Source organism: Callospermophilus lateralis, chromosome 7, assembly GCF_048772815.1.
Source record: "Callospermophilus lateralis isolate mCalLat2 chromosome 7, mCalLat2.hap1, whole genome shotgun sequence".
Lineage (NCBI taxonomy): Eukaryota > Metazoa > Chordata > Mammalia > Rodentia > Sciuridae > Callospermophilus > Callospermophilus lateralis.
The window spans coordinates 37,588,521-37,613,381 of NC_135311.1; the positions used below are offsets into that span (position 1 = coordinate 37,588,521).

The following is a 24,861-nucleotide window of genomic DNA, read 5'->3' on the forward strand; positions in this document are numbered from 1 at the left end:
ATTTATTTTTCTAAACTTTCATCAAAGAGATTATAGCCATACTTTTCATAAATGGTTTATTTAGAATCATAGAATCTGGTATTTTATATTCAAATATTCATTGTGTAGGTAAAATGTAAATTTTATTCATCTGTTGAGAAACCACAAAATGACACTACTTAAAAAAATTCACCATGTACAGCAGTTGGGCCTCTTCACATTTTTAATAACACATTTATTTTTAGAGTAAGTTTTCATCCACAGGAAATTGAGTAGAAAGTTGAGTTCCCATATGTTCTCTTCCATCCTACACACACATGCCTGGCCACTATTCAAGTTCTGCCCTGGAGAAGTATGTTTGTTTCCATGAATGAAAAAACTCTTACATTCAAGCCATTGCCATTTTGTCATTTACATATGGCTACAGTTGGATTCATCCATTTCTGAGCAGTGATAGCACTCATTACTTCATATCAACTATTCAGACCCATAACACTGTATGGCCTATTAGTCCCTGAAGATAATTCAATATGAAATTTTAGATACATTAAGTTGTTTATCTTTCCTTAAAGAGCATTGACCAAGTTTTATATTTGTCAGGCCACCATGGGCACAATCATTCCCCTGAGGATTTCACTGTGAGGAGCAAGGTCTGAAAGTGTGTTTTCATCAATATCTGTCATCAAATTGACACAAAGTACCATCAAGGTCAAGCATAAAATGCTTCACTTCAACTGGCAACCACAACTGCTATTGCAACTGAGAAATAGGACAAACAGCAGAACTCAGAAGGAAAGTGGTCCAAGCTCTGCATATTCAGAGACTCACTACTGCACAGGGCTTCACACTTCAGCCACTGATCACATTTCATGGATAAAGCATCAGTGTAAGTGAACATTTTTCAAAAACTTAATTACACTATATGTTCGTCTAAAACTTGCCTTGTTCACAACATAAGCATGTCATGGAGCATGGACATATAGATATTTGTCCTAAAACTTTTCAAATTTAACTTGAAAACATTTTATATTTAAAGAGATGTTAAAAATGTGATGGAATGACTTACTTTGTATTTCCATGCCCAGTTTGTTTCTCCCCTAAAATGATCATACATTTCCATGGCACAATTTGCAAAAATAGGAATCCTACTTTGGGAGGTTATCACAAACTGAAGTCAGACATTTTTCAGAGTTCACCAGCTTCTGTATGAACATCCTATGTTCTATTCCATGATCCAACCTAGAATGGTGCATTGAATTCACTCTTACATCTCCTTTGGTTTGAGTTGAAAGATCTTCTTTTTTACTTTTCATGACCTTCACAATTTTGAGGAATACTTCATAGGTCTTTTGTAAAATGATCTTGAGTTTTGGTTTGCAGCTATTTTTCTCATAGATAGACTAGAGACATAGTTTTAGAAATAAAGAACACACACAAAAGAACTTCTTTCCTCATTATATAATATTAAAAGTATGTGATATACACATAGTCTGTGTATTAAAAAAAGTTCATTGGTTTTAACAAATGTATCATTCTGACTAGAGATGTTGGAAACGAGTGAAGCTACACACTTGTATTTAGAAAGAGGGGGCAGTTAATACATGTATTTTTTTTTATTTCCTCTCAGTTTTGCTGTTAACATAAAACTCTTTAAAAATAGTTTAGGAAATATAAGGGAAAGAGGAAGGTCCCACTTTACTGGCTTCAATGAAAAATGAGTCCTTGTCCTGAGTGTGAGAAAGAACTTCATTTGTTTTTATTTCCCAAGGAAAAATAAATTATATTTTCTTAGATCAATAGAAAGATGAAAACATCAAAATAATGTTTATTGCAGACAATGATATAAAAATTCATCCTACAAAATGTCATTCAGCTTAAATCATAAAATTATGCAATCTTAAATCTGACAAATTCACAAAACATGTAAGCAGTCATAGTATGTAGTGCATCTGGAACACATAGTTTGCCAATCATTTTATGTTCCACAAAAGATGACCATCATTAAAAGAAAAAAAATTGAGTCAACACAATTTGGTAATTTACACTGTCTTTATATTTAAAAAGAAAGTTATATTCAACAAAATGCCATTTTTATGTTTTCATTGGGTATTAAACCCAGGAGTATTCTACCAAAGAACTACATTCCCAGCCCTTTTTTTCTTCTTATTATTATTATTTTTAATTATTTTGAGACAGGGTCTTGCTAAGTTTCCCAGGCTGGCCTCAAACTTGAAGTCCTTCTACATCAGACTCCCAAATTAACCAAATTGTGTGAATTAATAGGCATGCGCCACCATGTCTGGATCAAGTACAAATTACTTAAAAAGCACTAAAGAACAGTATTGTAAACTTCAAATAGGAAGGGCTGCCCGAAATGTAAATTCCCCAGGCTTAGAGTTCCTGACTTATCCCTGTTCACTTGTGGCCAGTGTGAACAAAAGGCCTGACTGGGAAATTCAAAGAGCCAGAAGGGTACCGCCATATAAGAGAACTCTTGACAACGTTCACAAAACTCACACTTTCACTCTCAAAATCAAGAAACACACCAACCCGGCCCTGAGGCTTCTCTATATAGTGAGAAAGCATTGGGGAGGTTGTCAAGAGACAATGGTCATCATCTTCTTTCACAAAAAGGAGAAGAAACACGTCTTTGGATTCAATCACTGTGCCATTCCTTGCTATCCAGGAATCCTTACAGACTCCTACAGCCCAGTCTAAAGGGTCCTTCATATCTAATTCCCAGTACAATTTCCCAGAGTTGAAACTCTCTGTTCCCCATGCAGCAAAATAGTTAATTCCATCAGAATTCAAAGATGAGTCTGGAAGGATGTGCCCAAATCTCAAACTTCTCACATCATCAAATAGCTTGAGGTTATCACTGGACACTGTATTTTCAAAGGATATCTCCACTGTAGAATGAAGAGAATATTCAAATCAAAACCAACTTTTAAATTGCTGTTAGTTTTTGGAAAGTCTTAATGTTGGGGGGATAGGGTGGAAGAAGAAGAGGGGTAATTGTGGCTGAAGTGCATTGCACTCACAGGTTTCTAGAATGCTGCAGAAGAAACAATAGTCCAACCAAAGTGAAAACACTGCTAAATATATGGACACTGTAATAAAAGGGTGGGCATGTCTACTTCCAGCTTGTTACTTTTCGTTTCATATGAGAAATTGAAGGTCTGTATTCCCATTCAATCCAAAGCAATAATTCCTTGCTATGGTTCCTATTTAGTTCTACCATGGAAATCTAAAAACTGCTTCATCATATACCAACTTGTCTTTTTTTGATGCTTGTGAAATATTGCTCTGTGCATTCAGTTATTTTATGTTTGTTCATACATGCTATTATATTAAATTTAATGCATTTAGTATATTATGTTTAATAAAATACGTATCACACATTCAATTTCTAAGATATTTTAAGGGTAAAGTTTAAATAACCTTCATCACTCAGTGCACTTATTTTAAAATGGGAACATACTGAACTAATTTATAATTGTCTTATTGATTGAAATGGTTTTGTATGTATACCCCGAATCACATTTATTATTATACCAGTGATCACTTATTTCTTTTTTTATTTAATCATGGGTGATCAGATTACTAAATATAATTATAAATACCAATTGGCAGACCATTCCCTTTGGGTAAATTAAAGGTTAATAAATGGAAAGTTTTCCCATAGAAAATCATTATTGAAAGTCATTACACTATGCTCCCATCACTGGGCTGACACTCACCTTGGAAACACTTGAGCCTGTCTATCAGTCCAGTAATGGTCTGGGCAGAAAGTGCTGGCTTTATAGGCTGAGGCAAGTGCAGCTGCACTGATTCACTCTTGAAAGTAGGAAGAGGACATGAATCTTCTGGTGACAAAAATGACATCACAGTTTTTAAGGAACTAAACAACAATTCTGCTGAAAATGTTTCTTGAAACACTTTCTTCATGAATGTACATCTGTGAACATGAGAAGGGACTGTTTCTAGGAATCTTTCTTACTTAAATTGCCAGTTAACAACCCATTTCTCAGAGGTACCCATGTCTCTCATTAGTTAACTAGGAAAAACTGTCCCATGAACCTCAATGTTTCTGATTTACAATGTCAAATCATACGTGGTTGCATTTATCTTATTTATTTATTTTTTTAAAGAAAGAGTGAGAGAGAGTGAGAGAGAGAGATAGAATTTTTTAATTTTTATTTTTTTTAGTTTTTGGCATACACAGCATCTTTGTTTTGTATGTGGTGCTGAGGATCGAACCCAAGCCCCACGCATGCCAGGTGAGCACGCTACCGCTTGAACCACATCCCCAGCCCCACATGGTTGCATTTATGAATGTCAACATTCAGCCCAGGATGACATATATTCCTCAACCAACAGTGGAAATAGAGGCTGACTTCTCATAAAGGGGAACAGAAAATCATATTCAAACAAACACATGAATACACAGTTGATTACTCTCTATATAAACTATGCCTTCACTTTGTTAGAAACAACTTAAACACTTTCATAGCTCTCAATGGTATCCCAGTTTACACTAAAGTCAAAATTTACCTGGTCAATAGGTCTCCCAAGTCCTGCAAAGAAAACAAAAAAAAGGCTTATTTTTTTTTAAAAGAAATCGAATAGTATTTTGTTTTTGGAAAGATCATGTAGAATCAAATATCATCACATCAATACTTCTTATGAATTCATTTTCATCTCTCAGAACAGTACCAGCAAAGCATATTTAAAGATTCTGAATTTGTGATTAAATCAGAATCCAGAGGGTCTAAAAAGTGTGAGAATGAAGGATATCAGTAATACACAGTGTTTACTGTCCCCAATTCCATAACTTTTAAACAGAAGAAAGAGAACGTAAGCTTTTCCAAGATGTCTGCATATTGTCAAATGGTAAGCAAAAAAATGAAATGTTCATGAATAAATTGTTATTTTTCTGGATCTTAGAGAAGCAAGATATAACAGAAAATTAAAAAAAAACTCTAGGAGAGCTACTCACAATGTTTCATAAATCTTGCTTATTTATCATCAGGATAGAAGGTAAACTTTAAGTAGATTTCTATCCAAAGAGGAAAGAACTCAAGAATTGATGCAAGAAATATAAAAACTACCAAATAATGTGGTCAAAATTGAGAACCCCAAATCATATAAAATACTTTCATGCACAACTCAGTTCTTACCTGGAGCAGCTCCACATATGGTTTATGGGACATTTTCACCAGCTCCATATATATTTCTCTTAAGTCTTTCTTCTTTTGAACCATATTGGCTTCACTTTTTTTGAGTTCCTCTAAAAATCTTTTGTTTTCCTTTCTAAGAATGTCTAGATGTTGATTTTCCTCCTCATGAAGAACTGGATGTAGTTTCCTGTACTCAGACCTGATCAGCTCTTCCCTGAGATACACATAGTACTGTATAGATAGATTGTCTAGATCACAATTCCAGTATGATTTTATCCTCCTCCACCTAAACCTCTCTCTTTGACCATTGTCTTTTTACCAGTATGTTACATATGCCATAATTTTATATTCATCCACATTTCAGAAATTAGAAACTCACTATCTTTTATCTTTATCCTTTCCCTAGTTTTTATAACAATGGCAAGGAAACAAACCCATCCTTCCCTCCAACCACTTTAATCTGCTTCATGAATGCCTGAAATATCTTAAGAAAAGGTTTTGATTGACAATTTATCCTTCAAATACAAATTTCTATATGCAAGCGATTAGAATTTATAGCTGTCACTTAAATCACTATATGCAATATTCTGATCTCTGGTTAGAAAATTAATTTTCATCTCAAACCTCTCTATGACACTGCCTGGTCATATGTTTGATCTACAAAGTCAAATTTTACTTTTAGGATTCAAAGTCACCAGAAATGATGTACCTAATATCCTTATACCATGATGCTATAGTGAATAATGGATGCATTTCTAGTATGTCTGTTTCAAGCTGAGTCTCAAGGAAATAGACTCATACTTACGATCCATGGACTGATTATTTTGTTCTCTTCATTTATATTTCTTTGATTTACTTGGATCTTTTCCGTAATGATCTTATTTGCTTTAGGAGCTTCTCCTGTAAAAGAAATATAAACTCAAGCAATAGAGAAGCAAGCACATTTGGTTTCAATCTCACAATGATAGAGAATAAAAAAAATAAGAGATAAGTACTTCAGTGAGAAAAAAATCATATTGCTTTCCTTTTGCTATTGATGGTTGCGAATTTTAGGAGATTTCAGACTGCAAAAGTGCATAATGTAGCCATGTGCCTAGGGATAGTGATAAAGATGAATAGTTTTTAGATAATGTGGCAATTGGCTTCAGAATTTTGTTTTCTGATGCTCTACCCTGCGAATTCCCCAAAGCCTTTTATCTTATTTATTCCCTAGTGTTAGTAAATATTCATGCTGTATAGAAATGTATTGCATTTGTCATTTTGGTAGCCAGTAACTCTTTTCAAAATGAGCAGTTTCTAAAGCTTAACCATGAAAGTTAAAATTAAAGTGACCAACTACTTTATCACTACCTCTGAGGAATCAAGCTCCACAAAGGCAGGCATGCTTGCATATTTTATTTATTGCTTACATCTTTGGTTCTTAGCTTCTTCCTTGATGCTTATGAAATTACCTAGGTCAGAAAAGAGTAGGGCAATCATCATCATCCAGATCCTCAGCTCTTTTGTAATCTCTTAGCTCTACTGCTCAGCCTTCACAGTGCTCTCACTGGTGTCACTTACCTGGTATTCCTCAGCAGCCCTTTACACTGAAGGGTGGTTGTGAGCCCTGAGCTCCTGAGGGTTGCAGCAGAGCCAACAGAGCAGGTTCTTGTTCTCCTCACAGAAAATCTTCTTTGTCTGCTGGTGGGTCACACATATATTTTTCTCAGAGTTCAGGAATTGCCTGAGATGAGCCTGCCTTGCCATAGATGTAAGATTCTTCAGAAGAATATTGTTTTGGACATCTCCCTGCTGTGACGGCTCCCTGCACACAGGGCAACAGGCAAGAATTTGGGCTTGTCCCCAGGGAATGAAGAAACAGGGCCAACAAAAGCTGTGCCCACAGCCTATGGTGACTGGGTATATAAGGTACTTCAGTTAGACAGAGCAAGTGAGTTCTTTCTGGAACACTTGTGGTATTTCTGAATCCATTATTCTGAGGGAAGAAAACCATAAGGATTTAATCATCTGTCCTTAAAGACATAAAGACCTGAACCAATTTTTACTCATATTCTCATTGAATAGCACACTACTGTCTAGGGAATAATAAACTTGCTTTTGTACATGACAAAATAGAACAAAATGAGTAAATAAAGAATGCAAATAAATCAAATATTTAAGTGAGTAGCTCTCTATACAAGTCTGAACTATTATCAAGCACCTTTCATACTGTGAAAATATGTGATTATTTTAATCTGCTCCAGAAAACAAAGACTTCTTTACAGTTTTTATTTAGCTAAAAATCTGGGTTCTCATTTCTACTACAGTTGAACTTCTAAGAATGGAAGAGATAAAATATTCCTAAAAATATTTTTGGATCTACAGGTAAAAAAAAATATACATTATCTGAGAACTAGTTTCAGAGTGCTTATGAAGTATATAGGAGCACTGGGCATGGTAGCACACACCTGAGACAGCAGCAGTGGAAGTCCTCATCAGCCTCAGCAAAAGCAAGACTCTAAGCAACTCAGTGAGACCCTGTCTCTAAATAGAATCCAAAATAGAAATGGGGATGTGGCTCAGTGGTCCAGTGCCTCTGAATTCAGTCTCCAGTACAATCAATCAATCAACCAATCAATCAATCAATAATAAATAAATAAAAAATAGAAATAAAAAGAAAAGAAAAAAAGTTTAAACTACGAAATTACATTTGATTTTGTTTGGGAAAGTAGTAGCTACAGCTCTTGTAGCAATTGTATATGTACCTTAAGAATTACTCTATGGTTTCAGCAGTTCTTGCTGCAGGATTGAAAATTGAATTAAGCTTCAGGATCAGGCACTCAAAGTGTGGAGGAGGTGGATTTTGATGTCATTCAGCCAGGTGAGCTTCAAACTCTATGCTGGAGAAGAATGAGCTGGTCTCCTGGAGTGCACTTTTATTGAGTCCCTGAAGACCACACCCACTTCTGCCTTGATTGCATTCAGGGTGTTTCCAATCAGTGTTACATAATTAGTGTAGGTAATTAAATTAGCATGGGCGATTAGATTAGTGTGAGTGGTTTGGATGTGTGGGTAATTAGTTTTCAGGTAGAAAATTTTGATGTAATCCCTTCTCTAATCTTCATAAACAAACATTTAGAGTCTTGCCCACAGCTACTGACTTAAAAAAATTGAATCCCCAAATTCAGATTACATCTAAAGATTTTCAGTTGTGTTCTTTTATTTTTCACCTTTTAGAACAGAAAGAGGGGGACATCATATGTGATTATTTTAGTATGTGTTTTTGAACATTTATAAACATTTTTCTTTCTGATTTTTGCTTTAGTCTTATTCTCCCATGTGGAGAGGGATTTAGTTTAGAAATTTTGTTTTCCTCACCAGCTGAGGTGGCCCACACCTATAATCCCAGTTCCTGAGGCTGAGGCAAAAGTAATAAAAGTCCAAACCAAGCCTTAGCAATTTAGTGAGGCCCTAAGAAAAATGCAGAAAAACTCTATCTCTAAAATATTTAAAAGGGCTGAAGATGTGGTTCAGTGGTAAAATGTCCCTGCGTTCCATTTCTGTTTAAAAAAAAGAGAGAAAGAAAGATAAGAAAGAAAGAAAAAAAGAAAGAAAGAGAGATAGAAAGAAAGAAAGAAAGAAAAATAGTTTTGCTTTTATTTTTGTCACCTCAATCTTATGCTTTCCCAAAAGAGACCCAGGACTCTTCCTTGGGGCTGCTTCTTAACTAATGCCACATACACAGCATGAACTGCAAGAGCAAAGATGGCCACATTCCCCACACCCCATCCTGTGTGGCAGTGAAAATTAGTCACCATGAAGAGTCTATTGATTCTTTCTAGCTTTGGTAGACTTTCCTGGAACCTCCCTTTTACACAGATTAGTATCAAAGATGATTTTGTCCAGTAGATACTAATTATGATTTTAGCATGTAAAAACAAGGAGACTTCAAAAAATATCATATTGGATGGTATGGCATGAAAGCATCAGTTTTGGTTTATAATACAAGAATCCTGGGCTATAAAGAAAAATGTTAGAAGTCACTGCCCTGAGATTTCCTCTGCTACAAAGGCATTAGGCTGTCAAGGAGGCCCTATTTCTTCCTCAGATTATCAGAGTGATAGATGAGGGAAGCACCTCATTTCCAGGGACCTCAAATGTTCACATTTGCTAAATTGAAGAAATCAAGTAGATACAACCTCTCAGACTCTGAATTATAGACAGAGTGGCTATAAAGTACTATGGTTTAAATGTGGATTTTCTCCAACTAATCTCAAGTTGAAATATTATTCCATAGAGCACTAGTATTTTGAGATGAGGTCTTTAAGTCATTAAAAAGAATTAGTGCCTTTCTCCTTGGACTGAGCCTGAATGAAGGAGTAAATTCTGGGCCCTTGGAAAATGAGTCATTTTTGAGAAGGTGGGTTGTTATGAAGGGTGTCACACATGTGTTCCGACTTTCTTCACTGGACAATTTCTCCTACTGCTTCTCTGCTATGAGCAGATTCAGCATGAAACCCTCACCAAAAATTCAGGCATCATAATCTAGAACTTACCTGTCTTCAAAACTGTGAGATCAATGAATCTTTTCTTTATAATTTACCCAGATTCAGGTATTATATTAAAAGAACAGAAAATGGACCAACACAGAAAAGAAAGAGACACATTCTTTTACATTGTATTTTACCTTTATTAAATCAAAAATTATCTATTCCTTCATTTTGTTACATTTCACAAATAAAACCAGAAAAAATGTCCTACTTCATGTATCATAGGTGATTATATTCTCAAAATAAATTAATTAAAAAATGCATAAATTTTAAAACTTTATGTAATTTTAATATTATCACCACATTTAATAACAGATTAAGTAGGTTTTTACAAAATTTGAAGTAACCTAAACTTAAAAAGATATATTCTGTTTGACTTTTTTCATAAGACCCAAGGGAGAGGGCTTCCTTAGATATTGGATTTTCCAGAGTATTAGTGGCAAAGTCCTTATGTATATCTGGTCAGAAGTGACTACAGCAGAAAAAAGCTTTGATATGGGGAGAGAAAGAATAGGAAGAAATACTGTATATCAAAAACTTTGAGAAACGTTAGTAGAGATCACAGTTCTACCTTCACAATCTAGGAATACTCTTATTCAGCCAATGGCCTTAGTACTTATTGAAATACAAGTGGGGAGTTGGTAAAGAGAGTGCAATGGGAACCCTCCTTAACACATCCAAAGAGAAAGAGCCATTCACCTCATCCATATTGTCATCTTTGTTCCCTTTCCAATAATCATTACAGACTCCAAAAGCCCAGTTCCAAGAGTCTCCCACTTCCATCTCCCAGTAATATCTGCCCGTGGTAAAAGTCTGAATACCCTAGGCAAGAAAGCATTTTGATGTTGGAGTGATCCAGGAGGCACCTTGAACATTACATCCAACATTCACACTTCTCAACTCTCAATACAGGAAGATGTGGCAGTTGAATCTTTCAGACACAGAGTAAGAAAAGAACTGTAGACCTCTATGTAAACAGAATAAGAAGTTAAAGTTCTAAGAAAAGTCATTCTGTGAAGAACTGACATTACTGGAAACTGTGAAGTTATAGCAGCAATGATGATTTTGGCTGTAACAAATAATACAATTGTGGGCATAAAGAGTTAAACTGCAGAACAAATAAATTTTTATTTATTTGTTATTTATTTATTTATTTTCATTATTTGTTATTTATTTATTTTATTATTTATTTGCCACAGATATGGAAAATTGTTGAACATGTGAAAATTTAAATACTGAGTCAAATATGAGATTAATATCTTTGAATTTAATTTTTATTTCAAAATAGCTACAGAAATTATGTCCTTAACTCTCTTCAGGCATCAAAAATATTTGTATCAAAATAAAATTCCCATTTCTAAAAAATGGTGTCATTAATTTGAATGATGTGAAAATTTCCTCTCTTTTCAGCTTCTCTATACAACTGGATAAAACAATTTATACATTTTAGAAAGAGTAATTTAAAACTTATTTATGCAAAACTCCTCATTATCCCTGATTCTTGTACATTCTCTGCACTGGCCTGCATTTTTTAGATTTAACATGTAGCTTTTTAGACTGAGATTTAACGTGTAGCTTTTTTATCAATTTATAAAATTCATTTTGTTTTTATTATTTCTTCTTGGCGATTAGGCTGATTTCTTCTCTTAGTTTTTATACATCAGTTCAAAAATTTATGTTATATAAATTATATATACCCTTGGTAAAAACAACATAAAGTCCTAGTAAACTATTTACCTCTGAAAGCTCCTCTCAACGATTAAAATTTATGCAGGAGTAAGGTGGCCCATGCCTGTTATCTCAGGTATTTGAAAGACTAAGACAAGCAGTACAAGGCCAGCTTGCACAAATTATTGAGAACTTGTTTTTTAAAAAAACTGGGCTTTGCACATTTGGCTCAGTGGTGGGGTGCTTGCCCAATATGTTGGTGGTCCCTGATTAAAATGACAGTATTATTTTTTTTCAAAATTGAACATATTTAGCAACTGCATCATTTTGTTTAAAAATTGAATAATGAAGCTTAAATATGAATTTAGTTTCATTTATTAAAAATTTCAATTTTTACATCACTTGTTTTATATATACCTAAATAAATATGAGCCTGGGTTATTTTTAACTCTTAAATTTTAATTTTTTATTTTTAACTTTTATTTTTTCTTTCACTTTTTTATGCTATAAGTCTGAGGCATATCAAAGATTTGCAGTCATTATTTATTTGTTTCTGGAAATTGTGTATTAAAAATATTTTTAAAAAGAGGAAAACAGTATCCACATTGTCCTAAAAACAAATAACAGATTATAAAAATATTGCCAATGGACTTACCCTTACCTCAAAAGCAGTTGAGCCAGTCAATTAGTCCAGTGATTGGCCCTGAACTGAGTTCTGGATTCACATATTGGCTACACACAGCTGCATGAATTCAATTTTGCAAGAAGGAAGATGCAGTTAACATATATACAGTCCCAAAATCGTGACTTTTCTTAATAAGACAAAATATAAGGATTCTTGCAACATACAGAAAAATAAATAATAATGTTCTAAGTGTTTAAGAGCAAAATTATATTCCACATGTGTGGTGAAATGAAAAGAATTAGCACTCATGATAAGATACTGCATTATGTGAAGGTTTTTAAAAATATTCTTTACTTATACTCTTTTGGAGAACAACATATTTAATAATAAAATATTTACTATTCAGAAAAATAAGTTTTTATATCTTGTACTAAGACTGAATATATGGTCTCAAAAATGCTAGGCATGCTTTCTCACACTGAGCAAATACCTAGCCTTTTAAAAAATTTTATTTATTTATTTTTAAATTTTGAGACCAGTTCTCACTAAGTTTCGAAGGCTAAACTTGAACTTATAATACTTCTATATCAGACTTCCTAGTTACTGGAATTACAGGTGTATACCACCATGCCTGGTGTAAAGAAGATTAAAAAATCTGGATGCTGTTTCAAATGCCTGTAATAACCAGCAACTCACGAGGTGAGGCAGAAGGTTCACAAGTTCAAGACAAGCCTTAGGATTTAGTAAGGTCTTAAGTAACTTAGTGAGCTTCTGTCTCTAAATAAAAAAATTTTAAAAGGATGCGATCTGGCTCATTGGTTATGTGGTCCAGTAACAATCCCCCCAAATTAAGTTTAAAAAGAATTCTTAATAATGAAAGATAAAAATTGATGAATGAAAAATTAAAATTATTAAAATATGAAGATTTTTCTGAGAGAAAAAACTTCAAAGTCACTGAATTTTTAATTTTAAATTTTTTAAAAGCATTTTTTCTGCCCTCAAAAAAGGAAAATGAAGCTTAATAATGCAATACAGATTGTTGACTCTTTTTCTAAGCTTCTTCTCCTAGAACAGAAGCCCCAGGTTTCTGGGCCTCACAGGTGCTGAAAAAAATCAGGGGCAAAGATACAGAACCACAAAAGCAAATAAATGGAATTGTTATCAATCAGGGATGTAGCCATTGATTTGACCAAAGAGGAGTTGGAATGCCTTCAGCTTGATCAGAAAAAAATTATATAGAAATGTGATGTTAGAGAACTATAGAAAGTTGGCCTTCCTGGTCATGACTCCTAATCATACCCAAGAATATTTAACAGAAAAAGGCATAGAACATATATTTCACAAAGTGATAAGTGAAAAATATAGAAATCGTTATTTTGACTATTTACAACAAAAGAAAATATGGAAAAATACAAGTGAGAGTAAACACCAGAAATCATATAAAAAAATTATGCCTTGTTTACCACCAAAGAAATTATACTGGAGAGAAGCCCTACAAATATAAACAATGTTGCAAAGCTTCTAGTAAAAAAAAAAAAAAAAAAAAGGTCTTATTTACCACAGAATAGCCCACACTGGAGAGATACCCTACCAATGGACAGAATGTGATACAGTTTCTAAAGAAAAATCAATTTTTATTAAACAAAGCAGAATTCACACTGAAAAAAGCCCTATAAATGTGAAGAATATGGCAAAGTTTTTAGTCAAAAATTTAACCTTATTTACCAAAGAAGAATTCACACTGGAGAGTAGCCATACAAAGGTAAAGAATGTGGCAAAGCTTTCCATTGAAAAACAGGCCTTATTTGTTGCAGCAAAATTTACATTGGAGAGAAGTCCTACAAATGTAATGCATGTGACAAAGGTTTTACTCAAATATCAACCTTTCTTTGCCACAGAAGAACTCACAATGGAGAGAAGCCCTACAAATGTAAAAATTGTGGCAAAGCTTTCCATAGAAAAACAGGCTTTATTTGTCACAATAGAACTCACATTGGAGAGAATCCCTACAAATGTAAAAATTGTGGCAAAGCATTTAGTCAAAAAACAGATCTTCCCAACATAGGTGTTTAGTGCAACCAGGGACCCGAGTAGGACTTGAGAGGTGAATTCTGTGGTCTTCTGATGCTCTAGGGAACTTTCTCTTATAAGTTTAGTCCTTTCCTTTATTTCTCATCAAGATTTTAGTGAGGTCTGCCCAGATTCCAATATCTGGTATCGTTTAGGAATGTAATTAAAACTTGCACACAACCTTTAACAATGTAAGGTATCACTTTTTGATCTTTGTGCTTTTGATCTTAGCTTAACTTCACTTCTTTATAGCTCATGGATTTTCATGCCTGTTAGAAAAACAATGCCACAATCTAGGATGCAGAGTTTCTTGCCTGCTGAGTCCTTGTAGTATCCCATCCTATATAAGATAGGAGAAGCTCCTTGGTCTTAGGTGAGGAATCCACAGTGACTCATGTGGACAAGTGCCTACTATAGCTACCATTATAGAGAAAGCATGGTGCATGAGAATTGAGGCAACTGAGTATTGAAGGAAATATTTCACATTTATTTCTATTTCCTTGTGTTGATTGGCTTTAAACTTTAGTGGTTACTGTATATGAGAAAAATAAGAAAGTACTATTTGGTAAAATATTCTTCAGAACCTGGTTTTGAGGAAGTAGTTTGTGTTAAAGTTTAAAGATATCCTAGACCTAACAAACTAGCAAACTATTTTTTTTTTAAATTCAGACTCTTCAAGAGAAACTAAATGAAATGAGCTCTGAACTAAAGTGTGCTTGGGAGTTATCTCAGAAGCAAGATGGTACAATTCAAAGCCTCAAGGAAACTCTGAAAAGCAGGGAAAACGGGATAAAATATTTAGCAATCAAGAACCTGTGAGAAACCAATTTGTTCCATCAAAGTAGACAGTATTCTATATTTTGTAGAAATATGTATTATCAGACTAACAAATCTTAACCTGGAAAAATTGTATCTTAACCTAAATTGGTGTTTTGTAAGAATCCTGTTACTAAACAGGCAAGATAACTGAATTTATATTTAGTTTGTTAACATGTTTGGCGCATCCTCTCTCATTTTTAGACTGAGGAGTTATACCAGGTGATTGAAGGTCAAAATGACACAATGGCAAAACTTCGAGAAATTCTGCACCAAAGCCAGCTTGGACAGCTTCAGGTATGTGAACGTCATAGGGAGAGACTTCAGTTGGGCATGTGCCATTTGGTTTTATGTTTTGTCTTTACAGTCTTCTCAGGTGTTCAATGCTTGCCCTCCTTGTGAGGATAGTTTTTTCTCTTTCTTCAGAGCTCTGAGGGTACTTCCCCAGCTCAGCAACAGGTGGCTCTGATTGATCTTCAGAGTGCTTTATTCTGCAGCCAGCTTGAAATACAGAAGCTTCAGAGGATGGTAGGACAGAAGGAACGCCAACTTGCTGATGCCAAGCGATGTGTGCTATTTGCAGAAGCTGCAGCAAACAAGAGCAAACAGCAGAAAGAAGCTTCTTGGAAACATAACCAGGTAAATCATTAACCACTTTGTAGCCCCAAATGCTGACTTTGCCCTGATAGTAACTTTTTAGCAGGACTGTGTATGTTGAACCTCAAACTTTGAGTCACTTTTTTTTTAATCTGAGTAATTCAGTTTAACATTTGTTGCCCATGTGTCATGTACCAGATATTGGACTACATTGTGGAAGTATAATGGTGAAGACCACAGGCTCCTTCCTCTTAACTTACTTATAATTTAGTGTGAGAAAAACACATGAACAGAATATCAGTATGGTTAATACTGCAGAGGAGCCATGTATGGATTTTTATAAGAATATGTAGGAGGGGCTGAAGAGGGAGTCAGGCAAAGCTTGATGAAATATGAGGTGTTCTGGAAGCAGGGGGAGGTGTGAAAGTCAGCCAAACAGAAAAGTGGGAAAGAATGTCCAAGGTCTCAGAAATGGAAAGTACAATTAGTCGTGTAATTTGAAAAATGTCTAATACATAACTCTTAAATGAATTTCTTTTTATTCTTGGTTTAGAGTATATTCTTTCTCACTCTCTCAGTCTGTCTTGTTTGAAGATCTTAAGATCTTTTTTGTGCTAGCTTCTCTTAGACTCCCTGACACTCAGATTTAAAAGTACAGTTTTTGAAGCATCTTCCTGGTTTAGTACTTTGGAGGATAAATATGAGACCTGAATTTCCTTTAGAAGTATTAAAATTCAGTTGTCTTGATAGTTTGGGGGTAGTGGTAGAAGGATAGGGATGGAAATAATTCTCAACTTTTTATTATGTACACAAAGGAAACATATCCTAAGTTTTGTTTAATTGTTATATAGAGCTCCCTTTCTTTTTTTACAGTACGTTGCATATATACCTATCATTTATAAATATCTGCACACATATTTATATAAATGTGTAGACCATAAACATGCAAAGTATTCACTTATAACTCATGGGTGTGTGAAAAAAAGAACATTCACTTATTGCTTATAATTATTTACATCCCTTCTGATGGGAATTTATACATGAAATATTTAAAGTTAGTATTGAACTCTAATATCAAATTTATTTCCTACTACCCCCATGGTTTTTTTCACAATTTTCATATCCTATTTGATCCAAATTTCTATAGCAATATTAATAATAGCACTTTCTGCTATTGTATATTTCATTATATATCTTGAAAATTTTAATGTATTCTAATGACCATGTAAAAACTTTAGATTGATTTAAGAAGGGAATATATTTAATTCAGGAATTGTGAAAAGCTTTGCAGCAGCTACAAGGAGAATTGCAGAATAAGAGCCAACAGCTTCGTACCCTGGAGGCTGAAAAATACAATGAGATTTGAACCCAGGAACAAAACATTCAACACCTAAACCATAGTCTAAGTCACAAGGAGCAGCTGCTTCAGGTGAGTGTTTATGACTTCAATGAAACTGTTAAATTCTTGTTCCTATAATATGAAGGTATTAATCATCTGTGTTGAGATCCTGCTGTAAGTTATGGTAATCAGGAAGATTTAAAATAAGTAGATACAATCTAAATCAAGATGCTAATCATCAAGTAAGAAACATCTGCATAGACCTGAAAGACTTAACCAGTATTCAGCAAATGGTAAGCACCACTGTGAGTTAGACACTTATGCCAGGGGTTGGGAAAACACAGAGATTTGGCTACTCTCTCAATCTAATAGGAGAAGACATCTGTACATAAATTTCCTGAAAGTTAAATGACAGAATGAAAGTTTTAGAGAAAAATGGGATATTAAGAAGAGTGACCAGACCGGGCGCAATAGCACACACCTGTAATCCTAGTGGCTCAGGAGGCTGAGACAGGAGGATTGTGAATTCAAAGTGGCACTAAGCAACTCAGTGAGACCCTATCTCTAAACAAAATACAAAATAGGGTTGGGGTGTGGCTCAGTGGTTTAGTGCCCCTGAATTCAATCCCCATTACCACAAAAAAAAAAGAGAGAGAGAGAGAAAGGAGAGTGATCAGTTCTGCCATCTACTCTAAGCTTCACTCACATTGAATTGCTTATATTTCACTGAGTATCTGATTTTTTTCATTGTATGCATATATTGTGTATAAAAGTGTTTTTTTCTTATGAATGTACCCCTAGGACCTCTTCATTTAAGAAATCCTTGTCTTTTGTGGTGCTGGGGATTGAACCCAGGGCCTTGTGCATGCAGGGCAAGCACTCTATCAACTGAGCTATATTCCCAGCCCAGAAATCCTAGTCTTTTATTAGTGCAAATTGTTCATCCTTTGTTAGATCTTTATTGCACCATTAGGCAGAGAGTCAAGCAATATACCCTGTGTTCCCCTACTAGTTAGCTGTCAAGCATGCTAGTATGTTATATGTTGAAGATTAGTTATCAGTTCTATGTATTATATATATTGTATGTTGCAGAATAGTTAACAATTTACATGAATGCTATCTCTGCTAAATTTTTCCCCTTGTGAAAAATGATTATGTTTTTTATCTTAAGTGACAGATTACTTAGCAAAATGTAGGAATACAGTTAATAATAGATAAGTGAATAAAGAAATATCTTTTGTCTCATTAGGAATTTCAGGAGCTCCTACAGTATCGAGATAATTCAGAAAAAAAACCCTGAAGCAAATGAAATGTTGCTTGAGAAACATCGGCAACGAATACATGATAGAGCTATTGCTCTAGAGGTATGTGTTGTGGTTTTGCTTATTGGGCTATGGGTTATTCTATGTACATGAGTATCATAGAAATTATGTCTACTTAATTTGCTCCTTTGGGGTTTTGATTTTCCATTCTCTCATATTTTGAAGCTCATTGAGTAAATGGTAATCAAGATAATGAACCTTGTAGAATTAGGAGCTTTACTTTTTGTTACAGCGAGCTATAGATGAAAAGTTCTCTGCTCTAGAAGAAAAAGACAAAGAACTGTGCCAGCTTCATCTTGCTGTGAGAGAGCAAGATCATGACATAGAGAGATTGTGCAGTGTCCTCTCTTCTAATGAAGCTACCATGCATGTAAGAGCAAAATCTGGCTTGACTTGATATTCCTCTCCTACTTGCATTCTAAGCCTGAAGCATCAGCTTCCTCCATCATTTTCTGAAAACCAGAGTATTTGCTTTATAAGGTATATGTATGTATGTGTGTGTTTGTATACACACACGTATATTATTTTTATTTATACACACACATATGTATAAACAAAAATAGCACTTACTAGTTCCATCGTTATAGACTAGAAAGGGAGAAATTAGGGCTGGGGTTGTAGCTCAGTGATAAAGTACTTGCCTAACACACATGAGGAACGGAATTCTATGCTCAGCATCACAAAAAATAGACATTATTATTGCTGTATGTATATAGGTGACTGTATGACCATTGTGATTCTGCAACCTGTACAATCAGAAAAATGAGAAATTATACCCCATTTGATTCAATTGTATGAATTGTCAAGATTATTGTACTGTCATGTGTAGCTAATAAAAAAACAAGAAAAAAAAGGTATTGTGTTTAACTTAAAAATTAGAAAAAAAACCTGAGAAATTACAGCACTTCTGTTTTTGTAGAGGAAGTCAGTGAATACTGATTTCTGTTTACATGGTTCTAATTTATTTTTCATCTTTGGAAATGGGATTTGGATATAGATACATACACACCCTTCCCCACACATATACACTTTTACATAAGCATTTCCAGGGTATAACTGTTGTTCATCTCGTTAATATTACATACACGTCCCAGTATTCCCACAATTAGAACACTTGTTTATTTTACTAACATTTACCATGAGTTTTTATTTACATACTTATTTTAAATCTTATATAACTAACCATCTGTCACTTTTTAAAGGAGTCATTTACTTTCTCTTCAGAGAAATTACTTCCTCTATAATGTTTCCATTTTATCATGGGCCTAGTATTTCTCTCTCCACAAACTAGTTAAGAATTTCTAAAAACAAAAAATAAATTCATATGGTGTTGTTAGATTAGTTACTTAGTTTTCTCCTCTTGCAAAAAAGTCAATATGTGCTAATTTAAAGATGGATCTAATTTCTCATTTATCACGAGAAGTATAGAATAGCTCTTTTAACTTATGATTGCTCTCTTTGTGACTGTAGAGCATTGAGAGTCTCCTGAGGGCCAAAGGCCTAGAAGTTGAACAGTTAACTGCTACCTGTCATAACCTCCAGTGGCTACAAGAAGAAATGGAAACCAAATTTAGCCATTGGCAGAAGGAACAAGAGAGTATCGTTCAGCAGTTACAGACATCTCTTCATGACAGGAACAAAAAAGTGGAGGCAAGACCTTAGTTAGCTTAAAAGCAGTTGGCTTAGTGGTTACTTGATTTCAGTCTTGACTTAGGACTCTAGAAGTCTGGGAAGCAAGTTATCCAAGTTTTTAATTTCATTTTCTGGGCAAGTAATTGACTTTCCCTAAGACTTGTTCCCCATACCTGTAAAATTAAGATGATGTTTATCTTTCTCAAAGAAGTTATGTGAGAATTAATGTGATCGAAAATATGCATCTATAATATGATAACTAACCTTTATTAGTTATGGTGCTCTTGCCAGGTCAGGTACTATTTTAAGAGCTTAATGGGAAGTAACTTATTGAGTCCTCACAAATGTATGAGGGACATAATATTATCCCTTTTTTACAGACAAAAGACTTCTGAAGTTAACTTATCCAGGTAACAGCTAGTTAAGTGTCAGAGCCAGTATTCAACCCAGGCAGTATGGCTTCACAGTTTTAACCACCAATATAGAAATAGGAATTATATCAGCCTGCTTATTAAAACAGTTTTTGTTATTCCTTTTTAACTTTCTGTTTGATGCTCCCCTAAAAGTTTTTGCTGGGGAGAAAAAAAATGAAACACTTGGGCTGAGTGTCCATTTGTTCTCATTTAACATTAATTGTTATGTTCCCTGAGCAAATAAGAGAAGAATTTATTTCAGAGAACAATATGGAAGTTGGCACTGTATATATTGTATATTGTTAGTGTTTGTTCACTGAGCATGTCTAGCCTTCTGAGTCATAGGCCTTTGCTAGATGCGGGGAAACAAAAGTGGATAAAATATGATGCTTATTCTCAAGAACCTCAAAGCTCTTTCTTCCATGACAGTTCTTATAAGCATTTCAATATGTGTTAGAAAGGATGTTTTTCCAAAATCTTACACCATTCCTTCTGCATTAGGATCTTAGTGCAACAGTGCTCTGCAAACTGGGACCCGAGCAGAGTGAAATAGCTGAGGAGTTCTGCCAGCGTTTACAGTGAAAAGAAAGGATGCTGCAGGACATCCTGAGTGATCTGAGCAAACAAGCTTTGGAACATGAAATGGAAGTTCAGGCTCTGTTTCAGTCTGTGAGCACCTGGGAGCAGGAGAGCCAGGTAAGGACTAGTGCGGAGACCAGAAAAATATCATTTGTAACATGTGTATATCATTTTACATGATATACAGAGAAACTCCATAGTTTCTCTCCTGCTGTTTATTAAATAGATTTCAGTTTTACATCAATCATCCAAGTGTTAAATATGTATTAAACACCACATTTGGAAATGTGCCCAAAACACGTGTTTATTAACTCCATTGTCTACACTGATTTTTTCTTAATGCTTTGATCATTTTAAGAGAACAAGGTATGGAGTTTTGGAGTGTTTTGATTTTAATTCTAAACTATCAAGACTTGAGTGACATTTTATATTTCCATTCGAGGTATGGAAAAACTTTCAATCAAATATATTTTCTTTCACTGGGCACAGTAGTGCACGCCTGTAATCCCAGTGGCTCGAGAGGCTGAAGCAGGAGAATCTCGAGTTCAAAGCCAGCCTCAGCAAAAGTGAGGTGCTAAGCAACGCAGTGAGACCTTGTCTCTAAATAAAATACAAAATAGGGCTGGGGATGTGGCTTAGTGATTGAGTGCCTCTGAGTGCAATCCCTGGTACTCACCCCCCAAAAGTATTTCTCTCCTATCTCAGGAGGAAAAAAAAATGATTGATTTGGAAAGGACATGAAGAGAATACATTCCTAAACTCAATATTGAGTGTTAATCTCAGAATAATGGTATACAAATATTTCAGAAATAATTTTTTTTTTATTTTTCCCTTCATTTTTATCTTTTTCCTTAAGGGCAAAGACTACTAGTTGACTTATGCTGCATATTAAGGACCAATAGCTCAGAATCAGTTTTTGAATTCTTACTTGCCTATGTTATGTTACCACAATATTTTCTGATGCTTTCTTGTATCATGGGATAGTGATATTCCACTCTTCTAGTTCTCTGGCCTACTGAAGTAAATACACATTTTATTAGAAACATCTTGCCACATACTTCAATGATCACTTCTAGAAGAGACCTAACAAAATTATTGTTAATCATTTAAGTCTTTGACAAGAGGCTACTAAGTCTTTGAAGTTTCTTTTTAACTTCTGTTATTTAAAGAATTAGTCTTATACATCTTTTTACTACACAACAGATAATAAAATAATGGAACCTTGGAGCTAATGGAAATGACTGAAGATTTTAAATTCAGCAACAGTATTAGTTATACTCTTCTGCATTCTCAAGTTCTACATGCAGAAGAATCACCTAAATGGCTTTTTTTTAAAAAAAATACTTTTTTAGTTGTAGATGGATACAATGTCTTAGGAAACAGTTATTTCCTATGTGTGGATACAAATGAGGACATTAAAGATCTACTGTCTTAGCAAATAGAGGTAAACAATATAACATTATTACCAGTAGTCACTGTGTTGTACATTAGATCCCTAGAACGTACTCATAACTGAACATTTGTGCCTTGTGACTCACAAGATTGTTGTTTTAGACAGGATACTCAGGGAAGGCCAATCTGATAAGGTGACATTTGGCAAAGACCTGAAGGGAACAAACCATCCAGATATATAGGTGAAGAGAAATCCAGGGCAAAGAAACAAGTACGAGTAAAGACAGTCATCTGTTACACCAATTCAAACCAGAACCTTAACACTTAGTCCAATAGAGTTCTAGCAGAAGATACTTCAGTTTCTCTTATCTGTAATAAATGTGTTATGTTTTTTTTTCAACATTTTGTCTATGAGAAACTTTTTTTTCTACTCATTTGACTGTTTTTCTTTATAAACTGATAGCAAGAAAACTATTTCTTAGGGTCCCAGTAGCTTTTTAAAAAAATTTTTTTAGTTGTCGATGGACTTTTACTTTATTTATTTATACGTGGTGCTGAGAATTGAACCCAGTGCCTCACACAAGCTAGGCAAGTGCTCTACCACTGAGCCACAAACCCAGCACCCCAATAGCTTTTTCTAAATGGTTGGCCTTTAAGCGATTACACTTGAAAACAAATTGTGTTTATTTTACTGCAATATCTTTCTAATGTTATTTGTGACTTCTTCTCACTAGGCTGCTGCAGAGAAGATGGTGCAAGCCCTAATGGAAAGAAATTTAGAATTACAGGCTGCATACCAACATTTAGGAGGGAAAGACTTAATGATGACTCAAACACTCATCTCTAACCAACAAGCTAAAGCTACTTCCATAAGCCCCAATCTGGGAGAGGAAACTGATCAAGTAAGAACTGTAGGCTTATGTAGACTTCATGTCTGCAGCATTTCTTGCTTACATTTCAGGCATATAAGTTTAATAACTTTTAATGTGAAACTGTGTGAGAATATTGCAAGTCCTGCCATTGTGATCATAGTTCCTGTGTCTTCCTAAATTCCCCAACTATTCCAATTTTTAGGCATCAATGCAAATACCCTCCAGAAATGATAGGACTTCCTTGCCTGCTAAAGAGGATGCCAGCATTCCCAGGTCCACATTAGGTAAGTATCAAATTTTGTTTCATAAAAAGATCTTTTGTTTTCCTTCCTGTACCTTAATATTAATAGGTTTGGCCACAACTCTTTCTTTTAACAGAAAAAAAAAATGTTTGGATTCCTCTGAAAGGCTGGAGACATGTAAGTTCTGAGAAGAAATGCCCATAATTTATGTTGATAAGAGTTCACAGTTGGGGCTGGGGTTGTGGCTCAGTGGTAGAGTGCTCACCGAGCACAGGCGAGGCCCTGGGTTTGATCCTCAGGACCACATAAAAATACATTAATTAATTAAAGATATTGTATCCAACTACGATAAATATTTTTTTAAAAAAAGAGTTCACAGTTTACTCCAAGGAAAATGAATCCTAATTCTCCTTTTGAGAGAGTTTTGCAGGGATTCAGAAATGCTGGAATAGTATTTCCAAACCTGCACAGTAGGACCAATGGAACTGATACATTCTACTGGATATCTTTCAATAGTGGGGTGCTCATAGTAACTTGACAACACTTACATTAAAGCGTTAGGAGGGACAATATAACTGAATTATTTTCCAAACTCAACCTTATCCGAGGAATGGCTGAAGGGCTTGAACTCCCCAAAGACAATCACATTCTAAGCATGGTGGGAGCAAAACTAAAGTAGAAACCTTGGATTGGAGTTTCTGCTTTTACAGAGCAAAAGGTTGGTATTTAGGGTAGCTTTAAGGAAGCTATTTCCCAGAGAATTACAGAAGTAGCCACTGGTGATAATTAATGAGGTAGGGATTATAATGCTGGAACCAGAAAGGGTGTAAACTTAAACAATTAACTTGTGATTTCTTTTGTCATCAAGAATGTAGAAAGTTTGCATCTGTATTATAGTGTATGGTATTAGATGATTCTGTGGGAAAAAATTGCAAAAGTTTCATTATCTAACAAGAAACCTTTGCATTGCCCCCAAAATAATGAATGCTAGATTTGTGTAATTTACTTTATATTTGCCTTTTTCTTTTTAAAATTTATTTATTTATTTTAATTAGGTATATATGATAGCAGAAAAAAACATACTTTCCCCCAACTTTTTATTCTAGAAATTTCAAACCTACAGAAAAGAGGCAAAAATAGTGTAGTGAATACCCATATACATTTTTATTAGGATTCATCAATTGTTAACATTTGCCACATTTGCATTATTTCTTTCCATGTGCCCAACATATATAGATATAATGCTTTTTTTCTGAATTTCTTATAAACATCATGACATTTGATCTGTAAATATTTCAGCAAGTATTTTCTAAGTACAAAGGCATTCTCCTACATGTTTACAATGTAATTATCATGTTTAGGAAATTTGACCTTAATGTATTTTTACTATCTAAATATATAATCCATATTTAGAATTCTCATTGTCTCAATAACATTTTCTGTAGTTGCTTCTTCTTGCCACCAGGGGTCATGCATTATGCTTAGATGTCCTGTCTTCAGTCTACTTTAATCTAGAACAGTTTTCCAACTTTTTTCCTCCTGTCTTTTACAACATTAGGATTTTTGAAGAATTCAGAACAGTGTCTATCATTGTTTCCTCATGGTT

General features: G+C 34.5%; 1 protein-coding gene and 1 pseudogene across 1 annotated transcript in view; one reads left to right on the forward strand and one right to left on the reverse strand.

The window, feature by feature from the left end:
• Window positions 1-2,394: 2,394 nt before the first annotated feature.
• Window positions 2,395-7,130, reverse strand: LOC143404180 (tripartite motif-containing protein 43-like; annotated as a pseudogene).
• A 6,538-nt stretch (window positions 7,131-13,668) lies between these two features.
• LOC143404181 (myomegalin-like) overlaps window positions 13,669-24,861 on the forward strand; it is a 69,616-nt gene continuing 58,423 nt past the window's right edge. Inside the window, 12 exon segments of the mRNA XM_076862472.1 lie at window positions 13,669-13,743; window positions 14,721-14,838; window positions 15,070-15,164; window positions 15,294-15,506; window positions 16,735-16,893; window positions 18,053-18,091; window positions 18,093-18,167; window positions 18,358-18,495; window positions 19,596-19,775; window positions 20,672-20,866; window positions 22,876-23,043; window positions 23,216-23,297. Of these exon segments, the coding sequence (XP_076718587.1) occupies window positions 13,669-13,743; window positions 14,721-14,838; window positions 15,070-15,164; window positions 15,294-15,506; window positions 16,735-16,893; window positions 18,053-18,091; window positions 18,093-18,167; window positions 18,358-18,495; window positions 19,596-19,775; window positions 20,672-20,866; window positions 22,876-23,043; window positions 23,216-23,297 (1,537 nt within the window).